Source organism: Micromesistius poutassou (genome assembly GCF_964030765.1).
Source record: "Micromesistius poutassou genome assembly, chromosome: 9".
NCBI lineage: Eukaryota > Metazoa > Chordata > Actinopteri > Gadiformes > Gadidae > Micromesistius > Micromesistius poutassou.
The window spans coordinates 1,932,670-1,957,709 of NC_140279.1; the positions used below are offsets into that span (position 1 = coordinate 1,932,670).

The window sequence follows — 25,040 nt, forward strand, 5'->3', positions numbered from 1 at the left end:
TGTGAGAGAGACAGACAGGGAGTGTGAGAGAGAGAGAGCGAAAGAGAGAGAGAGAGAGAAAGAGAGAGAGAGAGAGAGAGAGAGAGAGAGAGAGAGGGAGAGAGAGAGAGAGGGAGACTGAGAGAGAAAGAGAGAGACTGATAGTACAGAAAATAAAACTGAAGACAGGAGGCACACGGGTGCACTTCTTAATTTGCAAATTAAAGAAACGACACACCGGCATCGATCAAGAGCTCCACATCACTTAAAAGCCTCCCTTGTTTTCTCCCCCCCTCGTCTCCCCCGCCGGTACCCTTTGAATCCAAATCCGTCCCCAGAGTAGAAACAGCTCATCTCAAACCATAACCCCCCCCCCCCCCCCCCCCTCCGGACCCCCCCCCCGGTCCGCTCACCAGGTGATGCTGAAGCTCACGGAGCCCATGTTGGACAGGATGTCGTTGAGCAGGTAGTAGCTCCCTCCCCGGGACTTCAGGTACACGTTGAGCTTGGTGAACTCCAGCTGGATGTCGTTGATGTCGTGCAGGAACAGCACCAGCACGCCCACGTTGTGGTACCTGGACGAGGGGGGGGGCGAGGCGCGCAGAACACAGGCAACTTGATTTAATTATATAGCACTGGGTGTCGGGAGTCACGATCCAGCCTCCTTTGTGTCGTTAGTAGGGGTGGGAAAACACCGGGTTACAGCCCGAGATAATATCACGATACAGCGATTCTGCAATGATCAAAACATTGTTTATATATGTCACGATATATGTCTAACGCTGAATACAAAATGACCGTGAAAAAGTCAAGTGCTGGATTTCTCTACCCTCCTGAGTCAGCAGTGTGGTGTTCCTGACCCGCTCCGTTGTGATAGTATGTGTGGTGGCCGTGCAATGCAGTGTATTAAAAAAACCCAAATGAACGTATAAATCGATATATGGACGGCTTGTGTTCAACAGATTGTCCATTTAATTTGCTCTTCGATGCCGCAGCGCAGGCAAAGAGCGCTTTGCATTGTGGCCGGATCACGTTTCCTCTTCCTCTTTCAGCTCGACTACACGTCGATGAGGCGATACGGGTAACCTCTGAGTCTGAGGGCTGAGAGCAGGCAGACTGAAAAGGGTTAATACTGCTCATTTGATACCTGCATTGATCTTTAGCCTGCCTTCATTTATTTTCTGAAATGACATTATGCATTAACTGGGCGAGCAGAACACTGCCAAATCTGAGTTAGTGGTGCTGATGGATCACTACAATTGAGAAAAAAAACAGCCTTCAGCCTAGCCTCACCTAGGGCTCTGGTCGAGACCAGTTAGATGCAGTCGGAAACACATGCCTGATTGATTTGTAATTCCCATATTCCTCCATCTCAAAGTGCTGACTCAATGCCCGTATATTTTCTTAGGACACATTGGACACTTCCACCTGACACCATGATCTATAAAGTAACTTCTAAAGATTTATTTTTGCATTTTTATGCTTATTAAAGAGTGAGAGAGACAGGACGGTATGGGAGATGGAGGGGAGGACATGCAGCAAAGCACCTCGGGCAGGAATCGAACCCGGGTCGCTGCGATCACGACTGAGCCTTAACGGTACGCGCTCTACCCGGTGAGCCACCGGGGGCGCCCCCTGAAACTGTAACTTCTATTGAGTCATGTAGCAGGAGGTCAGAGGGACCCCACCCCACCCCCGAAGGCGTTCCCCCACCTGAAGGCGTAGGAGAAGGAGATGAGGGCCAGGGTGATGACGTGGTGCACCACCATGACGGCCGAGTCCTTCCGCCAGGCGTCCATGTACACCGTGGCGTAGATGGAGTGGCCGTAGAAGCTGCCCTGGATCAGGTAGGCGATGGCGATGTCCGTGGGCACCGACATGCCGCTCTTCCAGTCTGGGGTGGGAAGGAGGGGGGGGGGGGGAAATGGTAAATGGACTGAATTGATACAGCTCTTTTTTTTTTTACAGGCCACTCAAAGCACTTTTCAGTATTGCCTAACATTCACCCGTTCATGCACACATTCACACACCGACGGCGTTGTCAGCCGTGCAAGGCGATAAGCCAGCTCATCGGGAGCAGCCAGGGTGAGGTGTCTCGCTAAGGGACACCCGACCAGGCAAAGCAGACCAGGGATTGACACGGAGACCAGGGAGTGAAGTAGCAACCTTGCGGTTAGCCAGCCAACCCGCTCTGCCCCCTGAGCCACATGCCGCCCCTGGCGCGACAGAACAGGAGTCATGAGTCAAGGCAGTGCAGCTGTGTGTCACGTTAGGGGGGGCTCAGCGGCCGATGGAGCTGGGCCGGCTGAGAAGGTCCCGGGGGGGGGGGGGAACCATCGTAAACAGAGAGCCCATCTCTTCCTCGGCGTGTTGAATAGAGGTTAAGAACGACCTGTCCAGAGCTAACTGTGCAGACCAGTGTAACAGCACCACGGCCTCGGATTGAAGGGGAGCACCGCATTGGAAAGTGCTGATCTGCTGAGTGCAGCTGTTGGCTCTGGGTCAGCCGCTATACTGCCGTTAACGCAGAGAGGAGTCCCATCTGAGAAAGTGGGCGGACGATACATCAATAGTAATATCAATCCCGATAAAACTCCTGCCGCAATAATGGCGTTTTTGAAATGCATTTCCGATACACATTTAACGGCATCGATCACTGACTCAGCGGCCCGACCTGAGGCAGTGTGATGCAGTGTTCAGGCAGAACACATTAGGCCACGTCGGTGCTTGCTGGCGTACATGCAAGCAGCCACCAAAGCCCTGTAGGGATATCAAAGTACTCCGAGTGGCTTCAGGCAACACTGTCGGCAACACAAGTGCCCCTGACCACGACCTGAGCTTCCCCCCCGTAGTGACGAGGTCGGCGAAGACCAAACAGCGGATGAAAGAGGGTCGGACCACTTCACTTGTGTTTACTCGCACTGCGGTGCGCTGCTTTGTGTTGGAACCGCACCTTCTCCGAAAGATTTAACGCCTGCTTTTAGTTATCAGACAGGCAAGCGGCCATAAAAAAACCGACGTTTTCAAAACGTGGACGTATTAGAGAATGCACAGCCACTCATCATAATCCCCCTCATCCACAAACCGCCACTCACCTCACTATTTTACCGTCAGTGCAGCAGCAGCAGCACCCCAGAGAGGGCTAAGCTTCCAGGGCACTTATGTTTAATGCCCCGGTGGTTGTGGATGTGTCCCGTCGGTGCAGAGGTGGATGTCTGCGGTGGATGTCTGCAGCTTCACTCATTGGCCTCACTCTTTTTATTTATTTATTCTGAACTCTGAGCACCGTTCGTTTTCTGTAATCCTGTGGCACTGGTATTCTATGTTTACATAAGATCAGCCTAGTTTTGGACGGAGCTGGTGTGGTCATCGTTATTTTGGCGGTAATGTAATGTCTATCTTGAAAGTCTCTGAAGGGGCGGACGGGGCAGGGCGGACCGTCTAAACTTTGCAGTGGTCACAAGTAATGAAGTGAGGCATGTCACAATGTTTTGACAATAGAACACGTTTGAATTTTAAATAATACAATTTCATGTAATTGTAATTGTATTCAGGCTTCAGTGAAAACCCCAAAACACCCAGCGATCACACTGATTGACGGAATCCTAATAGTTATCGTATGGACCGATCCGATCGGAGATTATGCACCATCACTCACGCTGGGGGGGGGGCTGGTGTTTGAGCTGTGATTACGGACACACATTTTCCCCTGCCTCGCTGCATTACTGTCCACCAACGAGGTCACAGTTCCTTCCCGAGGTGTGACGCGTGGCCTTCCACCAGTCCAACAGAGAGCGTCGACCGGCGCCGTGGGGCAGTCACCTCTCTCTCTTTCTTCAGAGACATTTTGCCAGCCTGTTCAATTTCCCAGGTAGACCAGAGTGGATACGACGGTGGCCTGCTCTCAGCGCGTCCCCCAGGCATTAAGGCCAAACGTCCAGGTGAACCTTGCCGACTACAGAAGGTCATCTCTGTGCCCTGCTGTCAGACTAGATGGATACATGCAAGTCCTCTGGAAGCCAGGTCCCCCCCAGAAACCTCTGCCCAGGTCAGACAGGGTTAGGTGCAGGGTGGTGCGATGAATGTCCATCGGCCTGTCAGTCATTAAACATTGAGAAAGCAAACATGACTGCAAAGAGGAACGGCTGGCAGCGAGTTACGTGGAAACATTTGCCGCCCAGTCTCTCATCGTTCCAACTGTTTCCCAAAACTGCCCTGCTCACCTACTTTCATCACTTCCCCTCTTCGGCATTATCTCATTTACCTCCAATAACCTGCACCAACCCCCCCTGGCCCTCTCTCGTTTCAGCCTGTCTCCCTTGTTCTCTCTCGCGCTCTCTCCCTCTCCCTCTCTCTCTCTCTCTCTCTCCCTCTCTCCCTCTCTAGCTCTCAGGCTATTAGAGACCATCTTGGTTTCTAAAGTGGGGGGAGCAGGACGGGAGCCCCAGCAGCCCTCGTGTCTGACGGAACGCGCCAAGCAGAAGCCATGAAATAATCATTATTGGTTTAGGAGTGGGGCTCTCGCCAGGCCTGGGTCTGCGTCTCCCAGATCCATCCCGGGTCGGGGCTAATGTGCCAGCCACTACGGAGATGGTCCGCCTGTTGCGGGCTCTTTTATGGTTCCTTCATACGAGACTGCTGATTCACTTCTAATGAGGCTAGAGTATCAGTGTCTCCCCTTGCGTGCAGTGTTTCCCCCGAAAACAGGGGCGCAGCGCCACCGCTGGATTTAGAGTGCCACTGCAGTCAGCCGTGCAAAAAAAAGAAAAAGGAATAATAATAATAATAGTATAATCAGGCACATCAGTCAGACCATGTGCGCATCACTGTGCACATACATTCCGGCACCTTGCCCTCGCACATCAGCACCATGTACGTGCACATCAGCACCGTGCAAATCAGCAACGTGCACACACACGCACATCAACATAGTTCAACTCCCAGACACACTCCAGCAGCACTGCTGGAACAACACTGAGATCTCTATCACCACCCTGAAGGAAACAACTTGGGGAGGGCGGCACCCCTCAAGCAAGTGTGTTCGATGACAATCTAGTCGTAATGGAAACATACTGTGACATTGTTTTGGACAACAGGATGTACAAATGACTGTAGCAGTTTCAAATCTGCATTGTGTGATTGATGTGTGCGTGTGTGTGTGTGCATGGTGCAGGTCACATAATGTGTGTTTTCTCAATCATGGAGTCTCTGTGTCTTAGTTCACTGAACCCAATGCAACACTTCATCTTGATTAAGGGTTTTACACAACTTGATCACTTCCGAGAAAGAAGGAAGAAATATAAAAAATCCTAGAAAAACAATAGACCTCCCAGATACACTGTGAATCAGTGCAGGCTTCTCCAGTGAGGAGAGGGAGGAAGATCCTCCTTAACATTGTTGAGAATAAAAAGTGTAGATGAATTATGAATGAATTAATGCCCTTAAATATGACTACTTTAATGCCTTTGTATGTGTAATGTCCGTTTTCCCTGGGTAAAGGGATATTAGCACCCCCTATCGCCTATTGAATATTACTTCGGGGAGGACGTTCCTCCCTCAGCCTCCATTGACTCCCATTCATTTCTCGGGAACTACTGGCGGCCGGTGGATAACATGAGGGTCAATGGGAGAGAGGAGGAAACTCCTCCTCTGAGTGGGTGGGACTAGCTAAGGGTTCTGAATCGAGTCAACGTCTATTCACGAATAGGCTGAAGCCCTGGCTGCACTATGAACCAATAAGCAGGAGCCCTGGCTGTGGAGCAGCCCGGAGGAAGCGTTTATCCCCTCAAGTCTCTAGGCTACGAGAACCAACGAACCCGCTCGCATGCCTCATTTCCACCGAGCGGTGTGCTACTGTTCGTTGCGGTACAGTGCGGCTCTGTTCGCTTATATTGCCGTTTCCACCAAGCGGTGCGGTGCGGTTCGGTGCGGTGCAGTTCAGTTCACTTATATTGGCGTTTCCACAGCCAAAAGTCCGCCAAAATAAATGCGCTGAGTCTGACTATTTTTCGGTACTCCATTGGGTTACCAAGCCGTCTGAAAGGGTGGAGAAAACGTGGAGTTACACTTGCCGTTATTCTGAAATCACTTAAAAAATATCCTGTTTGGTATGACCAGGTCACTGATATCTTTGCAACACAAACAGCGAGGAGGATTGACTTGATCTATAAATGAAGTCCCGCAATCTTATTTGGCTTAACACCATGACCAACATTCTGAAACATCCATTAACATCCACATTTGCCTCAAACAATGTTAGGCTTACAGCCCATGTCAATAGTTGTGAAATTATGTTCTTGTTGTTCTTTTGATTGTTTGTTACTCTGACCGTTCTGTTTAATATTGTCGAAAGGATGTTAGTGAATGATTCAGAGCATGATGCATTATAAATGGCATCACTTTTGGTCTTGTGTCTTCATTTTTCTTAAAACAATTGTAGCTGAAAATAAACATAGCCAAATTACAATCAATAGCTTCAGTCATTGAGGGCAAAAATAGGCCCAATGATAGGCCCAGATTTTTTTATTTAGTTTTACAAATCAAGAGTAGGCCTGATTTGACTAATTGGCTTTGCATCCTTTGCTTCTGCCCTTTTAGTCCAAGACATGCTGCCCACCAGCTTTCAAAGTACAATGCTGCCACTGGTGGATTTGTATAAATTTTATTCACATAATTATCCCTCCCTGCTATTTTGTAGTTCACCAAAACACCCTGAAACAACTTGATTCTCACATACTTATGCCACCATACGCCACTAACAGTGCAAACAGGCCAATGGCAACCAAGCACGCAGTCCTTCCTCCCTCACTTTAAAAACCACCAGCCACCACTGCTGTGAATACCATGGCTACCCTGTGAATACCACAGATACACTGTGAATACCTAGACAAATAACCGATGACAAAAGAAAGATTGACCGCAAGAAGGAAGAAAGAAAGAACGTGAGAAAAAGAGAAATAACAGAGGACTAAGAAAAAGGGACAGGAGTGACAGGCAGAAAGAGAGAAAGAAAGAAAGAAAGAAAGGAAAGACATTTAAAACAAATAAAAAGACGTGGAATGGAATCTGCGCCTCAAAGTGTCTGTGCGTGTCTCACCGTAGAAGACGGAGGGGGGGTCGTGGAAGAAAGTGTAGGAGGTGAAGAAGAGCAGGTAGGTGCTGTACGACCAGGACATGGTGTAGAAGACCAGCTTCCACGCACTCTCCGGCATCTTGGCAGCATCCTTGTTCTGCAGCTTGCACCGCTCCGCTAACGGCTACGGGGAGACGAAAAGAAGAAGAGGAGGAGGAACAGGAAGATGAGACGACAGAAAATCAAACCATGGTTGGACGTGCTTTTATAGGAACACACACACACGTGTGCTGGTCACCGGCCGATAGGCCCAGGGGGGGGCGGCCGGTGTGTTTCAGTTGAGATAACGCTCAGCTCGCTCAAACCCTGGATGACCTCTGGGGCTCTCAGCCGGCTCACGGAGACCACCTCCTAACCTCCCCCCCCCCAGTTGGCCTCAAACACTGAACTCGAGTTCTGTGGTACAATGACTGGAGGTGAACTCCAACCCCCCCCCCCCCCTCCCCCCTCCCCTCGAGACCACCCCCCCCCTCCCCACATCAACGTCTTCTTTGTGCGTCTGCTGCGTTTCTGGAGGAGCTCGGCTCTCGGGCCTGGCTGATAAAAATCACTTCCTCAAAAAAAAGGCTCAGAGTTGAACGCCGCTAAGCGCCGCGCCGCAGACGAGAGCTCTGCGTCGGGAAAACAACAAAGAGCCTTTCTTTATGAGCAGGACTTCATTGATCAACCCGTTGGGTCATGTGATACAGAAACAGCATCTAGAAATAGACCACGCGTGATTTAACTTTTATGTTTTTGTTTGATACATTAAAGAATGTGGGATTAGATTAGATTAGATTCCAGTGGTTTTACGTGGATTAAATTGAACACTACAGCTTTAAGTCTTTCACACCATTACATAAAAAGCATCCTGTCAGAGGTGGCCGTCCATATTTGGATGTTTGCCTATGAAGACCCTTTTTAGTAATTTTCTAAAAGGATAAAGGCCTAAATATAACTATGTATATTTTTGGGATGCAGACGCAAAAGCGAAGTGAAATCATTTATGGCTCCTACTACATTCCTGTGATATGACTGTGATATCAAATCAATACAGACTAGCTACTAGCATGGTTTGGTCCAGGATAGTGTTTAAGACAGACGACATATTATCTCTTTCCTGTTTGGTTGATACAATTTAGATTTTGATTGATATGGCTTTCAAGAAAAAGATCAGCTAATCTCTAGCTACGATGTCATCCTATGAATAAATGTCATTGGCACCCACACACAGACAAGACACACAGACACACACAGACACAAAAAGACACACACACACAGACACACACACAAACGTACGTAACCCACTGGACCACACATTTAATATTCTCTGAATATAAATTAGGTTGAGCTACATTACTGCGGGCGGCACACAGGAAGCAAACACGTAAGAGAGAGAGACGGAGAGACGAGCACAGTCCTAATGTACCCCGGGTTCGAACCTTTGATTGTGCGTGCGTGTGTGTGTGTGTGTGTGTGTGTGTGTGTGTGTGTGTGTGTTGGTCATGTTTGTCACCTTGTTTTAACCCATGCGTGGTCTCATCATATCACTTATCTTATGGAAAGTGGTGCCCCGGAGATAACAATGAAAAGAATGTGTCTTTTAAAGGGATGACCTGACGAGGTGGGGGTAAGGGAAGGAGACAGGGCGGCCGGCCAAACAGCTGATCAGTTTGTCATGCCTCATCCAAGAGGAGAAACCAGAGCCCTGCTCCTTACCTTACCTTTTGATAGAGGAGATGGTTAGTACGCACACCGACACACACACACACACACACACACACACACACACACACACACACAAATGCACACACGCACACAAAGCGCACATTGCCATACACATGGTACTCACAGACAAACGTATAACACACACACACACACATGCACACATGCACGCATGCACCCACACACACACACACTTTCAAATTGGCTGGCCGGTCGTGCTGGACCACATGCAAACTGTGTAACCAGAGAGGGTAAAGTGAAAGGAGTCTGTTCCACTGATACGTCTCAATCACTTGTCTGTGAGCCTCCTGCCCTCAGGGCTGAGACAGAGCGACGGAGAGCAGCATCAGTAGATTACAGCAGGGAACACACCGCGGGATGGAGCCGTGAATAAAACAGGACTATGTATACAGTACATCTGACACTAGGTCATAGGCAATGCCTTTAACGACTGTGAATATCTAATTCAATCGCCCGATTGGTTCAGTCCATCCTTCTAGGTGGATCTATCACCTAGTCTCTGCATAGCCATTCAGTCCCCCCCCGCCCACCTTTGTCTGTTGTACGTCCTGGCACTTAATGAACGCACTTAATGTACGTTGTATTTATTCATAGTACTTAATTGTGAAGCATCTGCAGTAGCTAGCTATCACTGCTGTATACGGGGAACGGGTTAGCCTGGCGATTGTTAGTGCTTGGCACTTGGTTCTATGAACATCTTTACTGTACCGACAGAGATGTATTGTTTCACTTCTTATGACAAATGTACTTATTGTTAGTCGCTTTGGCTAAAAGCGTCTGCTCAATGCCCTAAATATAAATGTAAATATATGATTATGGTTAACCTTAAACGGTTTACATTTTCTTTTGTCTTTTTGAGCCGATTTAGTCAGTGAGAGAAGGAGTGATCAACACAAGTGTCGGTAGGCTGAGACGGATAAGATTAGAGGAATGGCTGGAGAGCATGAGGTCTTTTGTGGTAGAAACATGCTGCGGAAGTGAAGGTGGAACAGTGCACCACCTGATCCCAGTGCGGGGCTTCTGATTGGTCGCTGAGTGAGTCATGAGCATGAAGTACAGATTATAGCCACCACATGTGTCTTTCTCTCCCTCTCTCTCTCTCTCTCTCTCTGAAGTACAAATGCTCAACGTCCTCACTCTACCACTTGAGCCCCTCCCCATCCTCCCACACACACACACACACACACACACACACATCCTCTCGTTTGTGTCTCGCCCCAGCTTGCTCATTCTTCCTCTCCTCCCCAGTGCCCCCTCCATATCCCATCCCCTGCCTGCGAAATTTATTTATAGAGGCCAGCTGTCAGCACAGTATAGACCCCCCTCCCCCCCCCCCCCCCCCACCACATGCTCAGCATCACCCCTAAGCTTGTGAATATATCATCACACACACACACACACACACAAATAAACTGTGTCTGTGTGCGACACACACCAAAAGAGACACGTGACCACACATAGACACTTATGCTCGGCTAATACTAATACACACAGACAGACCTACACACACACACACACACACAGGCACTTTAACACGAATGACACACTCAAACCTAAATACCAATCCACTCACACACTCTTCACAATCCGACACCCACACGCACAAACACTGGACGTGCGCGGGGCCCCGACCGCGGCTAACCCGGGGCCGCGGTTCCCTGGACCTGTTGGCGGCGTCTGAATCATTTAACACCAGTGTTCTGCCGCCGGCCGGGCGCTACACTCCTATGCTAATGCCACCCTACACTGGTCGGCCAGAACCAACCGCATCCTGGTCGGCTAGTCTATTATTTACTAGTGCTGAAAGTAGGGGGCTGTACAGGAAGTGCAATTGTCGACTTCCTTTTTCCCCGTCCGAGTCGAGCAGCACGTGGATGTGAACGCTGGTTACAACAACAGTCCCGTAGGGCAGGGATCTGCGGGGCGGGAGGGAGCTTTGAACATCTCTCCCCTCGCAAAACTTCCATGTTTGGTCTCGGGCAGTTTCCTCTCTCATGGAGTGGTGGCAGTTCAATAGAGTCACTCTTCCCCTCGTCTCGTCCTCAGAGAGAGAGAGAAAAAGAGGGGGTAGACTGGAAATAAGCTTGTGAGAAAAAGTTCCAAGACTTTGAGGCAAACTGATATTCTATTTGAACACAAGCTAAGGACTTCACTCTCTCTCTCTCTCTCTCTCTCTGTCTCCGTCTCTCGCACACACACACTCACACAATGAATAAATGGTTTCCCTTAGCAACCGCACAGGGATGGAGTCACACGGAGTGGCTTACAATCTCCCTCCCTCTCTCTCTTTCTCACTCTCCTCATCTCGCTCCTGCCTCTCTTTCCACCACTTCCTCCAATCAGCAACCAGCTGCACCACATGGTTTAATCTCTCACCGTGACCTATTTTCTTAAACATCCCTCTGTTTTTACCCCTCTGCGCGCCCCCCCCCCCCCCCCCCCCCCACACACACCTTGGAAGCAATGGATGAGGAAGAGGAGAGGAAAGAAGAATAGGAAGTGTGAACGGACTCCCAGCCAGTTACATAAAGGGATAGAGGGAGCAGGCGAGTCAGGACGTCGGCTTATGGTGAATTTAGGCCTTCTCAACGAGCCTCTGCCTGTCTGACTCTCTCCCTTATCTCTCTCTTTCTCCGGCTGTCTAGTTTCTATCGATCTTGACCCACATGACATTAACTTAATATGTGGTCCCATCTCATTTATCATCCAAGATCAAATGCAATTTTCAATTAAGTGCCTTGGGATTAGGCTGTTTGAAATTCAATTTAGCACACTCTTCCACGGTGATTAACAACTTAACGACAATTCTGTTGAGGAGGGAAAGCTACCCTGCCGTTGCGCTTCAGGAAATTTTAACAAACGCTAGCCTGATATTCCCTAATCCCCTTTGACTATGGTTTGAGGACCACAGTGAATCTTACACCAAATGAGTAATGGGTCATCATGTATGATTGTCCATATTAAATACATTCATCTTTCACATACCCATGACAGATTTGACATTGATGCTAGCGTCATATTGTCAACAACGACAAAACGGTCACACAACACACACCAATTAGCATCCAGATTCAGACACATTTCGGGATCCAGAGTCACACACCTTCTAGATCCAGAGTCACAAACTATTCTAGATCCAGTCACACACCATTCTGCATCTAGAGTCACACACCTTTCTGTTTCCAGAGTCACACACCGTTCTGGATCCAGAAACACACACCGTTCTGGTTCCAGAGTCACAAACTATTCTAGATCCAGAGTCACACACCTTTCTGTTTCCAGAGTCACACACCTTTCTGTTTCCAGAGTCACACACTGTTCTGGTTCCAGAGTCACACTGAGTTCTGTATCCAGAGTCACACTGAGTTCTGTATCCAGAGTCACACAGTTCTGTATCCAGAGTCACACTGAGTTCTGGATCCAGAGTCACACTGAGTTCTGGATCCAGAGTCACACTGAGTTCTGGATCCAGAGTCACACTGAGTTCTGGATCCAGAGTCACACTGAGTTCTGTATCCAGAGTCACACAGTTCTGTATCCAGAGTCACACACCGTTCTAGATCCAGAGTCACACAGTTCTAGATCCAGAGTCACACACCGTTCTAGATCCAGAGTCACACAGTTCTAGATCCAGAGTCACACACCATTCTAGATCCAGAGTCACACAGTTCTGTATCCAGAGTCACACACCGTTCTAGATCCAGAGTCACACACCGTTCTAGATCCAGAGTCACACTGAGTTCTGTATCCAGAGTCACACTGAGTTCTGTATCCAGAGTCACACTGAGTTCTGTATCCAGAGTCACACTGAGTTCTGGATCCAGAGTCACACTGAGTTCTGGATCCAGAGTCACACTGAGTTCTGGATCCAGAGTCGTGGCTGTTTGGACAGTCCTCTCCAACACCTCAGTATGCTGCACATCTCCCCTTTTTGTCCCTCCTGGCAGCCCTGGGGTGCTCTCCTCCTGCTCCAGGGGGCGGGAGAGAGGGGGGGGGGGGCGCCACAGAGAACAGCTGTCACAGAGAAAACACAGCTTGCCCCCCCCAGACAGCCCCCAAAGGGCCAGGACCTCTTTGTTCCACACAGACACACCATAAAGCCCTGCGCTCCATCCACACAGGGCAGCCGGCGGCCAACCTACCGAATTACAGCTGTGACAACTCACCCCCCCCCCCCCCCACTGCATGATGGGGAATGTATTTTTGTTTTGTTTTTTAATTTCTGACTTGTAATGACCCCCCCTGCCTCCTGCTGCCCGAGAGGAATACAAACATTCGGGCCTAATGAAACAAGGACAGATTCAAGTTTGCTATTCAGTCCTTTTAACCGTTTTATCCAAGGCGACTTACAGTGACTTCAGATGCTCAGATCACTAAGCAGCAGGTTGGGTGAGGAATCAAACCCAAAACCTCGTGGCAGTGAGTGACCCCCTGGCCTGTACACATGAGGCCAATACATGTATTTTATAGTTAGACCTTAAGACGTGCTCTGCTTAGCATCTTCCTTTATGTCCAGCATTGGGCCAAAGCAACAGGAAGACGTGTGAAACATAACACACACACATTTCCTGCTGATCGGCCACTCCATAGGTGTGTCTCCGTTCCCCGCCCCGACAAAACACACAAGATGGCCAACCCATCCAGAACCCTCTTAGCCTGAGAGTGCTCCACTGTCTCTTCACTCTCAACAGCTACATGTCTTTAGGCTCGCTGTTGGGCATCATGAGGGAACCTACTCTACTTGTTAAACAATTTGTGCGCCCAAGTGTTTTGTGTTACCGCAAACGATGCATTAAGCATACTGTATTATTTAAGCAGTGGTGAGGGTTTGTAAATGTATGGTAGAATGCGCTTCATCTGTGTGGGATGTTATTGTGTGTAGCACAACAAAAAAGCACACAGCCCTACATTATGTATACTTTGTGTGTACGTGCAAAAGCACTTGTGTTTAAGTGTGTTAATGTGTACATGTATGATTGTGTGTGTATAAGTATGTGTTTCTGTGTGTGTTTATAAGTGTGTACCAATTTTTATGTGTTTCATTATGTGTGTGCATGTGTACAAGATCGATCGTGTGTCTGTGTGTGTGTATAAGTATGTGTGTGCGTGTGTATAAGTGTTTGTGTGTGTGTGTATAAGTTTGTGTATGAGTGTGCATATAAGTGTATGTGTGTGTTTATGTGTAGGAGTGGTTTTGTGTGTGTGTATAAGTGTGTGTGTGTGTGTGTATAAGTGTGTGTGTGGTGCTGCTGCTGACATGCTGACAGAGCACCAGGGAACAGGTGTACCTGGGAGAGCCTGAGGATTAGCCTATTAGCTGTACCCAGGGGAGGCGTTAGCAGCACACTTCCTGCTCCCTAATCGACTCCCATCGCAGCACATTAAATACAACCTCGGCGTGCGATGACGCCACAGTGTCTCTCCGACATGCTGCAGGAGAACACATGCTCACTCGGATCACACACCATCCTGGAGAGAAACCAGTGCATGCCTCAATTACATCCGTGTCATCAGAGGTGAGAGGGAGACTTGGATGTGGCTAAGCGCTGTGCTAACGATGTGTTTGTCGTTGTTGTTGACTGCGCCCCACTAGGCAGTCATATGGCAGAGGCTGTCAGGCACCATCCCTCCTGAGGGTCACTATAGAGAGCCTGCGCCACACTTTAAAAGAAGACTGCGAATCCTATAATATTGACGTTATTGTTCAAATAGCACTGATTATGCTCTCTCACAATGAGGGTATGCTATCCCTTATCCAAGTGCTAATTAGGTCAATTTAAACCATGTCAGAATGCTGTTGTGTGTTATGCAGACTCCAGACAGCTGCTTGGGAACACGGTGTGAGTCCAGGGTTAGCTTATCTCTGCTAGCTTTGGTTAACAACATAACACATAGAGAGACATAACATGACCCAATACACCACACCTTTCTGAAATAGCCCTTTCCACACTCTCACGTCTCTACACCGCTTCACTTTGCAGTTGGGTGACTAAAATCTATGATATCTGTTATTCGTCCAGAATTAAGTGTATATATATCCAGAGAACACCCTATATAAGGCCCAAGGCACACAACTGTGTCGGGGTAGACATCAAATACAGTTCTTCCTATTTGAAGCCAGCCAAAGAAAAAGTTGTGCGCTTTTATCTTTTTAAACTGAATGACTATATACTTTATTTTTTTTATAAATACAGACCCTGTGTGCTTTGGGCATCAGACTATAAATGTATAGGTGTATCATCTATAGATGTATAGAAGATGAATTTATAGATGCATAATATATAGATTAATCTATAGATGTACAGAAGATGAATCAATAGATGTATAGATGTATCGTCTAGAGATGAATCTATAGATCTATCATCTATAGGTGAATCTATAGCTGTATAGTCTAGAGATGAATCTATAGATCTATAATCTATAGATGAATCTATAGATGTATAGATGTATCATCTATGCCTCTATAGATGTATACCATGTTCCTATTGAGCCCTTCATTCCAATGAAAGGAAACGAGGGCCGTGGCTGATCACGAGCTGAGAGGATGACTGGACCCTCCCACACCCCATGCTGTCCATTCTGGTGGTGGAATACATCTGCAGTGATGACATTGACTGACAGATAGTAAGTGCTCATCATCATCTCTCTTTCTCTCTCTCTCACTCTCTCTCTCAAAGCATTTACTTGTGAGGAGACTTACAGGATGTCCGTGCCATCACTTAGCCGTGGGAACATCGGATCCCTCACCTTGTGATGATCAATATGTCCATGTGCTTACAATAGGAAACTTCTTCAATCAGTTGACGGATGGGCCTATGTCGTTTCATAAAGCAGGCTCTGTGTTCCCAAACAGTTTCATATGTCATGTTCATCGCGTGATTACAGCGTGGGATCGGGATCTTTGGTCATATGGCTTTCATCAAGCTATCTTTTGTTTTTTTATCCTTTATTTTATTTCTGAACACGTGTGATGCTTATTTTGGACAATTAACTCTAAATAGCCACGTGCTGTGTCTCACTACAGGCTATAGTGATATAACAGCAGAAGCCCTCTTAAAGAAGGAGGACTTTGAGGTCTTGTTGAGTCCATCATCAGACCCATCTCCAAAGGCCTTGTTAATAAATCAAATCCCTTGTTAAGAAGAACTGTGTTCCTTAACTATTCACTCAAGCTGCCGGTCAGAAGCATATGGCTGTAATGCATAATACAACATCAGACATGTCCTTTGCAAGGGACTCGTGAGGAGGCTTGGCAAGAGATAGAGTGTTTGTGTGTGTGTGTGTGTGTGTGTTTGGGGTGGCAATGATGGATAGATGATCCATAGTTTATATAATTTGCAATAATGGTCATATTTCTAGTAGCTGGTCGCACACCAGACGAGCCATGGAGCGCTGTGTGTTTGCACACTACAAACACTGTTCTAATGGCGCCCAGTTGTCACTTTCAGCCCTCATCCAAAGCCAACGTGGGCGCTATTCAACGATGAACCATGACCTCTTGCAGTGCTCAGTGCTCAATGCTCAATGTTCAACCCCTAAAAAACAAAAGTCTCCATGGCCTGTCTTTCTGCTCCCTCACAACGCGCGAAAGAATGAAAGAACTTCAAAGGAAGCTGCAGGCAGACACACCTCTGGAGGTAATTAGAGAAAAATGTAGGCTTGTTTTTCCGTCATGTCCACATCCATCCGGATGCATCAGGCACTTCTAGAACATAGCGGAGTGGAGGAGATGTAGAGGCGGAGACAGAGAGTTAATTGCCTTCTTAAGAACTTCTCTGAAATGCTTCCCAGAACCAAAGGACAGGGAAGTATTCCATCAGTATCAGCCTGAATAAGCAAACCACAGTGTCCACACATTCTCAAACAAACGCACCGACTGCAAAACATATGTGTGCACCAACTCATGAGCACATACTCGATACTCAAACTTGATACGTAAGCCTGTAAACTGTGTACAACACACCGGTCCTAGTTCAAACACAAACAAGTGTTACACAAACATTGGTACATGGACCTTCATCGTCCATCCATCTAAACCATACCGTGATAATGGCTTCGACTGTCCAGTGTGGGGCAAAAGTCAAATGCTGTGTTACAATCTTATCAGTTCTGATGCAAACACGTGTATTTTGGTTTGCGCTTATTTACGTGCTACTATCCACAGTATTCAGTATTACTGTGTTCTACAACAGTATTCTACATTCCAGTTGACCAGAGGAAGGTTTCAAGTGTACATATACATAAAACATATCTGAACTCTCCAAACATATCTGATGGATACATTGGATTGGATCCAGGTTATTTTAAAAGATGTTTTTTGCCAAATAGAGTCCTATTCAAAGCCAGTCAAAAAAGGGTTGTGTGCTTTCATCTGTTTAAACCGAATGACTCGGTTATTAAGCTGTGGGGGATAGGATAGACAGCTTGCCAATTGTCCTCGTCATGATTTTAGAGTCTGACAAATATTACCAAGTAACATTGTCTATCAGAGATATATGGTTGTCAGAAGGGACAGCATCTATATTTTATTACAAATAATAATCTAACTAATAACTAATAATAATATTGTTTTCAAATGTTAAACATTGTACCACACCAACCCTATGAGAACTGTGGAGGCATCCTAGTGAAAAATGTGATTTAAAATTGGCCTGTCGCCACATGAATATCACCTTTTTTTTGCTCCCAAAAATCAATATTACATTTTATTTTATGTTTTATTATGAATTATGTTGTATCACCACAGTAGAACAGCCTTTTAAAAATGATCCAAAATCTAACAGTGACTTATTATTAAGCAATATGGGTTGTGGGTAGGCTGTCCATTGCATTAGTCTGGAGGCATAGGAAGAGAACATCAGGGTGGCCCTGGGTAAACTGTTAAGATTAAATCTGATGACATACTTTGATTGGTTTAACACTAGCCAATCAGCTGAGGGCCCTTCTAGGACATCTGCAAAGAATAGTGAGGTGAATGACTGCTGGATCCCTCTGGATCCTCCAGTACCGTGAGAGCCTGTGATGGACATCGGAAAACACGGCCAGGTGAAAGTGAAGCAGAGGAGAAGATCAGATCTGGGGGTCCATGAAACCCAGTTTCTCAGAAAATCATTAACCGTCAGGACAATACATTACAATTAGCGTCAATAAGGTTTCACACCATTATGTCTTCCTTGACAAGAGCGTATAGCACTTTTGTAAACCACAGCTCCAGGGTCTGGTCTCTCTGTGGTGATAATGTGCAGCAGTAAGCAGGAGGGTTTGTGTAACCTGATCCAGGATCTGTGGCGGTGGACCATGTCCAATTTAGGGCTGCTTTGACACTTTGAACAACAGCAGGATATGAGCTGTTAAGGAGCTCCTGTGTGGAACAGTAAGCTAGGCTAGAGGCCGACAGACACTTTGCTTCCTCTCTTCAGAGCGGCTAATTGCACTCCTACCTAAGTGGGTTTGTGGGTGTGGGGCGGAAAGTAATAAAAAAAAGAAAGTGGAAAGTCATTTTAGACATTAAACGAAGACGTTTAAACTTGAATTACACTATATTTTAAAGCCAATTTTTTACATGTGGTGCCTTAATGAACAATTCTCATAACACAATGAGTTAAGAAACATGTTCTTCATCAGGTGAAATGATGTCTTCTCAACAGTATGTGATATAACTGAACATTGGTGTACTCTTGTTGTCAATATTACAGTACTACAGTACCTAACAGATTGTATTGTATATTCTGGGTATTTTTACCCAGAATAGTACTCATTTTTTTGTATTAAATATAGACCTTCCCTAATGATGTTTCAACCAAACCCTTTTTAAGGAAGTTCCTATATACTGAGTGATATGGCGGTAAATAAACTAGCATAGCATGATTCACATCGTTTCCTTTCTGTTCTATGTACAAAGTAAGAAAAAATGGTATATATTTTGTATATAAAAGATATATCTATTGTGCAAACAAATATTGAGCAAAACAAATCTATCGTGGAATGACTCATTCAAAATCAACATCGTCAATGAATATTGATGAGGAAATCAACCTGTTGTGTCGATTTGAGAAACTGCCATTTTGTTTGTGTGTAAGGGATGTGGAAGCAAGCAGTGTGTCTGTTTAGTCCATCTTGCATGTGGAACTAATAGAACCCTGCTGAATGTGCAACTCGATTTTCAGCAATAGCCGAGTCTGTCCGCTTGCATGTGTGTCTCTGGGTTTCCCGTTTGATTACATGTGCTTGCATGCACCCACTTTGGCATGAGCTGTCTTGGGTCAGTACTGAGGGTTTCTGAGGGCTTCTGCATGCTGACGCAGCAACCTTAAGCGACAGCTTTGGCCACAACCTCTCCTACTGCGTGTCTCTCTCTTCCTTCCTCTACTTTGGTTCCTTCTCCCAGAGGACCCCAGCCCTTTAATGCCCTTAGTGTTGTTTTTTCGCTCATTACCCCCTTGATTGCATCTTCCCCAAATCATCCTTTCTCCCTCATTTTCAACATTCTACTTCAATGAGCTGCACCAGCCAACCCACAGAGGCATGTTCTTTATAACTGATAATATGCACTTGAAGACGATATAGACATACTGTAACATTTGTATTTCCTTATTTATTAGAGAGTAATCTAACACCAACATCACGCAATAGAGTTGGTGACATGATGTCACTCATTTGCATTTGTTATGCTTACTAACCAAACCACAACCAATTTTGCTTGTTTTTAGTTATTTTTCATTAGTATTACTGCTTAGTTTTTAGTTGTATGAAAGTCTTTTGGATTTATTAATATACCTAAATAGATGATTTAGTCATCATCTAGTTGATCATTTTACTTGTGAATTAAACCAAAAAGGATGAGGCACCATACACAGTGACGTTCACACCTAGCTGTGTATAATTTTAACAACACCTTGCTCATTTACAATGGCTAACCAAATATACTATTCCATAACATTGAAAGGCACAAAGTATTACTAGTATTGCTGTAAGGGTCTTAATCATCAGTGTTTATTGATTGAGGCTTTTATTGGGAAACCTGGTTTGTTAGCGAAGCCAGCTAATTTGTAAGGCATGGCCAAGAGCCTATAGAGCCAACAAAGATACAATAGCTACAACAGACTGTGTCTGACCTCTAAAACGCTGTTATGATTCAAATAAAGGTTATTAAATACCCTAGGTCATTTCCAAGACCTACACTACAGGCTTCATTGCTGTAAATAGGGTTTATGTATTTGCCTTGAACACTTACATCTCACTCACATGGATTTATTCTGGATTCAGCCAGAGGCCTTTGTCAGTGTGCAGGCCTGTCTTGTGAGCGTTACCGAATGGTATATATTTCATAAGTCCACAAACATGTACTTGTGGCCTTCGCCTGACACGTCGTTTGCACCATGCGTCAACAAGGCGTGAGTAGGTCAACTGCTCCAATAATTCCATCGAACACTTTATGTATATATGAAGTGTATAGTATAGAAAGTATCTATATATAAATCAATATTAGCTAATGGTTCAAAACAACATCTGTATCCTTGCATTGATCCTTTTTCACTTGAGTTCCCAAAAAGTACACTGGCGTGAAGACACCTTGCAGGGCAATAGCTCTGATCATGAAATGCCAGCCATTTATCAAGTCTAAGTCCATCTATTTAGCATTGAGTGATCAACTTTGCAAACCCTGTGTGACAAAAGCAGTAAACTCAGGCATGAAAACAAACAAATTCAGACCTTTGACTAAGAAAGGACAATATGTGGTGGAAGAGCGAATCAATACTAACCGGCATGTGTATTGCTGCACTGTTTGCTGCAAACATGGTACAAATGGGAAATAATGGAACAAAAGGTTGAGGTCTAAATCTAATTATGTCCCTGTTTATATACCGACAATCTATATATACCGAAGGCATTCATGAAAGTACATAGAAAAAGTCTGTTTAACAAACATTATTATTAGTATATGTAAAATTCTACAATTGTCCTATTTGACATGAGCCTCATCAATTCATTGTGTTCATATTTCACATGGAACTCACAAGGCAGCCCAAGGGCGGACATGCTCACACGCCTGTTAGCATTGACCATGAACTGTTTGTCATTGTTTGTTATGTTTGCACACCATCTGCCTGAACATGTTGTCTTATGGTCATGGGCTCGGCCAGACCTCAGCCAAATGACACTGAGCCGACTGCAGGTTGATGTGCTTCTGATTCCCACTGTTGACTAAGCTCACACTGCGTTGCCTTGGCACAGTTGACCTTCTGACCTACACGGAAACCCACCGTGTGAACTACAGCCTGCTACCGTGTGCCCTCCGATCGTGGAATTACACGGAAATCAAATATGTGGGCCAACACCGGTTCCTCCATTAACATCATTAGATGAGTGGCGCACAGCAAGAGCAAGAAAAAACAAAGGTTCTGCATTCTCAGTAAGAGGGTTGTTCACAGCCTACGCAGAGATCAATAAGTGTCACATATACGTACACACACACGCGCGCGCGGTAACACATAAAGGAATCAAGTGCATGCTGCAAGCTGCATGCTTGGCCTTTCCCAGGGCCACATCTGTTTCTCCATACACGCCCCAGAGTTCCACTGCTCTGCCGTGGGCTGCCTCTATGGTGCATTGAAACCACAGCAAGAATCCTCCCTACCAACCACATGTGACAGAATACTGAGCCTATGAGTGCCAAGTTGTACAGTAATCTCCGTAGAAAATGCCGTTCCCTGGAAAACAAGACAAGAGGTGGTGAAGGTCATGTACTAGGCTTTGGGGATGAGTTCTGGCAAAAGAGGCTTTGGGTCAACCTCTCTGGGCACTGCCTCCAGGGATGGTAGGCTCGCTGTGGGCGTACGGGAGGCTAGGCGCTGACATGTAGGGGCGTGCCATGAGAAGAAAACCACTCTCCTTTGTCAAATGTGGGAGCACTGAGGTAACACATTTTTGAGGTCACTTATTTGTCATTCCAACAGTGGTTTGGTGGTGGCCGCTTGCAGTCATACTCTAGATGATGGATGGTGAATTATGAATGAAATGGAATGGTTTTACAGGGAACAATGCTATGTGGGTGAGAAATTGGATTTTTTTGAGCAGCAGAAAGTATGCCTGGTGCTGGAGCCAGAAAACAACACAATATGCTGTGTGTTTTTTGTCTGCATTGCATTGAGCAGTGTTCACAGAGCTGAATGATAGTGAGAATCTTAAGCATCGTTTAAGTCTGGCCAAATTGATTATCTAGCCACATACGTGCACTTTGTGAATAACGTGGGATACGTAGATAACATGTGTCATTTATAGCCCTAACCTAATCATACACACATACTGAAACCAAAAATATATTCTGGTCAGTCCGGCATTTCAGTTAAGCGATATGTGAGATATGCCCTGCATTCACAAGTCCGACTGGCAGGCTGGGCTTGCAAGAGGAAGCACAATTGAGAAGCAATAGCAGAACAGAAGACAATTTACTGCCTTGCTGTGTTTAGCCAGTCATGAAAAGATACAGTTTATTAGTTATACTTGTGTAACTAAGGCCAAATATAGAATAGACGGTTTGGCTAAGGTTGGTTCTGTTTCAGGAACATCTTTGTCTCCATATTCAATAAAAACAAACCATTGTCTTTGGAGCTTTTCATTTGTAATTATGAAGTAATGAAAATGACAAAATAACTATTTAATTCCACCAGCAACACCCACATAATGTTGGCAACAAAGGTGAGTAAAAATAAGTATACTATAACTGCATTTTATGAGGCAATATCTGATCAGAAAAGTCCATATGTCACTATGTTTGTATTTCTAAGGATGTGTGCGGTGCACTATGTGCAGATATACAACATCTATTGGCGGTCCACTACAAACATTGTGTTTTTCTGAGAAATGCGTGACAAATCACATAATTCACTTTATCAGAAGCAACAGATAGATGGACTTCACTTTATCAGAATCGACAGATGGATTGAACTGCTTCATACACAGTCCACTGAACGACCGCCACGTTTAAGAATCCATCAACTTTCAGAGACTGCAAGTTGCCTCCCTTTTTGGAATAAATTGTGGAACAGGTTAACATTTTAGGACGGGTGTTTCAAACCATTCAAATAGAAAGTGAAGGTGTATTGTCTGCTCCCAAGGACCAAAGCCGTTACCTAGCCTGTGCATAGCTCTAATCTTGGTAGCAATGTGTAGAACATTGGTATGTGCAGTGCACCGACACATACGCACACAAACACGTGGTTCCATGTCTTGCTATACAGTTACCATACTCGCACGTAGTCACAGCAGGGTGCACATCATCGTCAAACACTGTTGGGTGCAGGCGTACTACATGCCTTCTGTATAACAACATCGACTTATTGTTAAAGCACCTGCCTTTATCAACAAGCCCTTTGACAGGTGAGAGCAAAAGGCCACCGACAGCGAAGTGCTGATGTCAGTGGTAGTTTCTTGGAATTGCACAATGAAAGAATTGCCATCTGCAACTGCGTGCGTGACTGTGACAGTGTGTGTGTGTGTGTGTGTGTGTGTGTGTGTGTGTGTGTGTGTGTGTGTGTGTGTGTGTGTGTGTGTGTGTGTGTGTGTGTGTGAAAACTCGCGCAATTTTCCAATAACCTACCTTGAAAAGACACTCTGTCAGTCCTTGCCTTATCTGCGTCCACAAAAATGCGCAAAAACAGAACAGGAAAATTTCGTTCCAGGTGATGTACGCGTTATCTAGGAGGGTCCGTTTAGAGAGCTCCAGACCGCACGCACTACAGTCTCTCAAGGCACCGTACATAACGGTAGAAGCTTTGGTGATGAGGTCCACATAGCCCGGCATCGGATCCATTTCCACTGCCCCGGCGCTGGTGCTGTCATCCATCGTATGACTGGCCATTGTGGCGGGGCGCAAAAAAGATTGAAGGGAATGGGAAACGCCGACTGGTTTAGGGATGTAACGTTAGGGGACGGTGTCCACGAGACAGCACTGTGCGAATGCTATCTCACTAATCCCTTCAGCTAGTTAACAAGCAAACCTGAAAACGCGAGACAAGCTTAGCTAACCAGCTTAGCCTTTCAAGTAGCCTAATTCTTTGTTTTCTAAATTAAGACATGGGCCCATTCTTCGCATCTAGGAGAACTGATAAAGGGCCATAGGCTCCACACATCATACCGAATACACAATCTTTATGGCCTTATTCAATTACCTTTTGCGGTTAAGTGACGGTATAACAATTAAATCGACCCATCAATGATTGGTTGGAGATGTGATCATCTTTCGCTATGCACACAGGTTATCACTGGCAGCGTCGGTGTTAGCTCCCCTAGCTAGGTTCAATCAAACCACCCCGACCGATAATAAAACAAGATGATGCAGGTTTCGATCTAGCTTCTTTGATTTGCAAATCGAAAAATGTGACGCATCGGTGGAGGTAAAGCCCAATAATCCAACGATTCAACAAAATGACTGTACGGCGCCAAGCTGCCCTCATTAAAAAACCCCGCTGGTGCGCGTAATGTTCCGCTCAGCACATGTATGTATTGTGTGCCGCTATGCAACACACCGTCTCCTTCCCGTTATTCACCGTGTATGACGACTCTTCTTAGTTTCATTAATGGGGATAGTCGCGTCCTACCAGACACACACGAGTCACGACGAAGCCCTCCATACAAATGTAAAAATATTCCCGCGGACGCGGTAAAAATAAAGCATGTTATCCTCTGGAGAACCTGCCCGCCTTCCTCCGCCTGCGTGTCCCGCCGTTCCTCCCCTCTGCTGCCCGCTGAGCGGTACTCGGTGGACCGGCAGAAGCAGCGGCGCCGTGCTACGATGAGAGACGGGGTCGCTAAAAATCCGCGCTACTTGTTTTTGATATCGGTGGGAAAGTACTTAGCGGAAAATATTGTACACACGTGTTGTATGCTGCCTGCGCCGTGTTTGGAGCAGCAGCCGCGTAGTATTGTTTGAAGTTGCAGCAGCGAAACGGGTAGAGCAAAGAAGACGAGAGCGCGTGACGTAATTAGGGTCCGCTATCTTCTTTAAACGTAGAGATTAAATGATGACTTAAAGAGACAGTGTGCGCCCGCTCGTCTGTACTGATGCCAACTGTATGTTGCTATTTTGGCCTTACTAGAAGCACCAAATTGTGACCTCCTACCACCACATCTGATATGTACTACCTTTGATAGCATATGTACCAAAAATAAATAGATGCATAAAAAAGGGTAATAAAACGTTTAT

General features: G+C 46.0%; 1 protein-coding gene across 1 annotated transcript in view; it reads right to left on the minus strand.

Annotated features, from left to right (window-relative positions):
* Nucleotides 1-24,802, minus strand: part of cers1 (ceramide synthase 1) — a 27,803-nt gene extending 3,001 nt beyond the window's left edge. The window contains exons 1-4 of the mRNA XM_084473316.1: nt 23,436-24,802; nt 7,076-7,235; nt 1,693-1,873; nt 393-554 (exon numbers count right to left, since the gene is read on the minus strand). Of these exons, the coding sequence (XP_084329442.1) occupies nt 393-554; nt 1,693-1,873; nt 7,076-7,235; nt 23,436-23,696 (764 nt within the window). The 5' untranslated portion in view covers nt 23,697-24,802. The remainder of the gene's footprint in view (nt 1-392; nt 555-1,692; nt 1,874-7,075; nt 7,236-23,435) is intronic.
* Nucleotides 24,803-25,040: the final 238 nt, after the last annotated feature.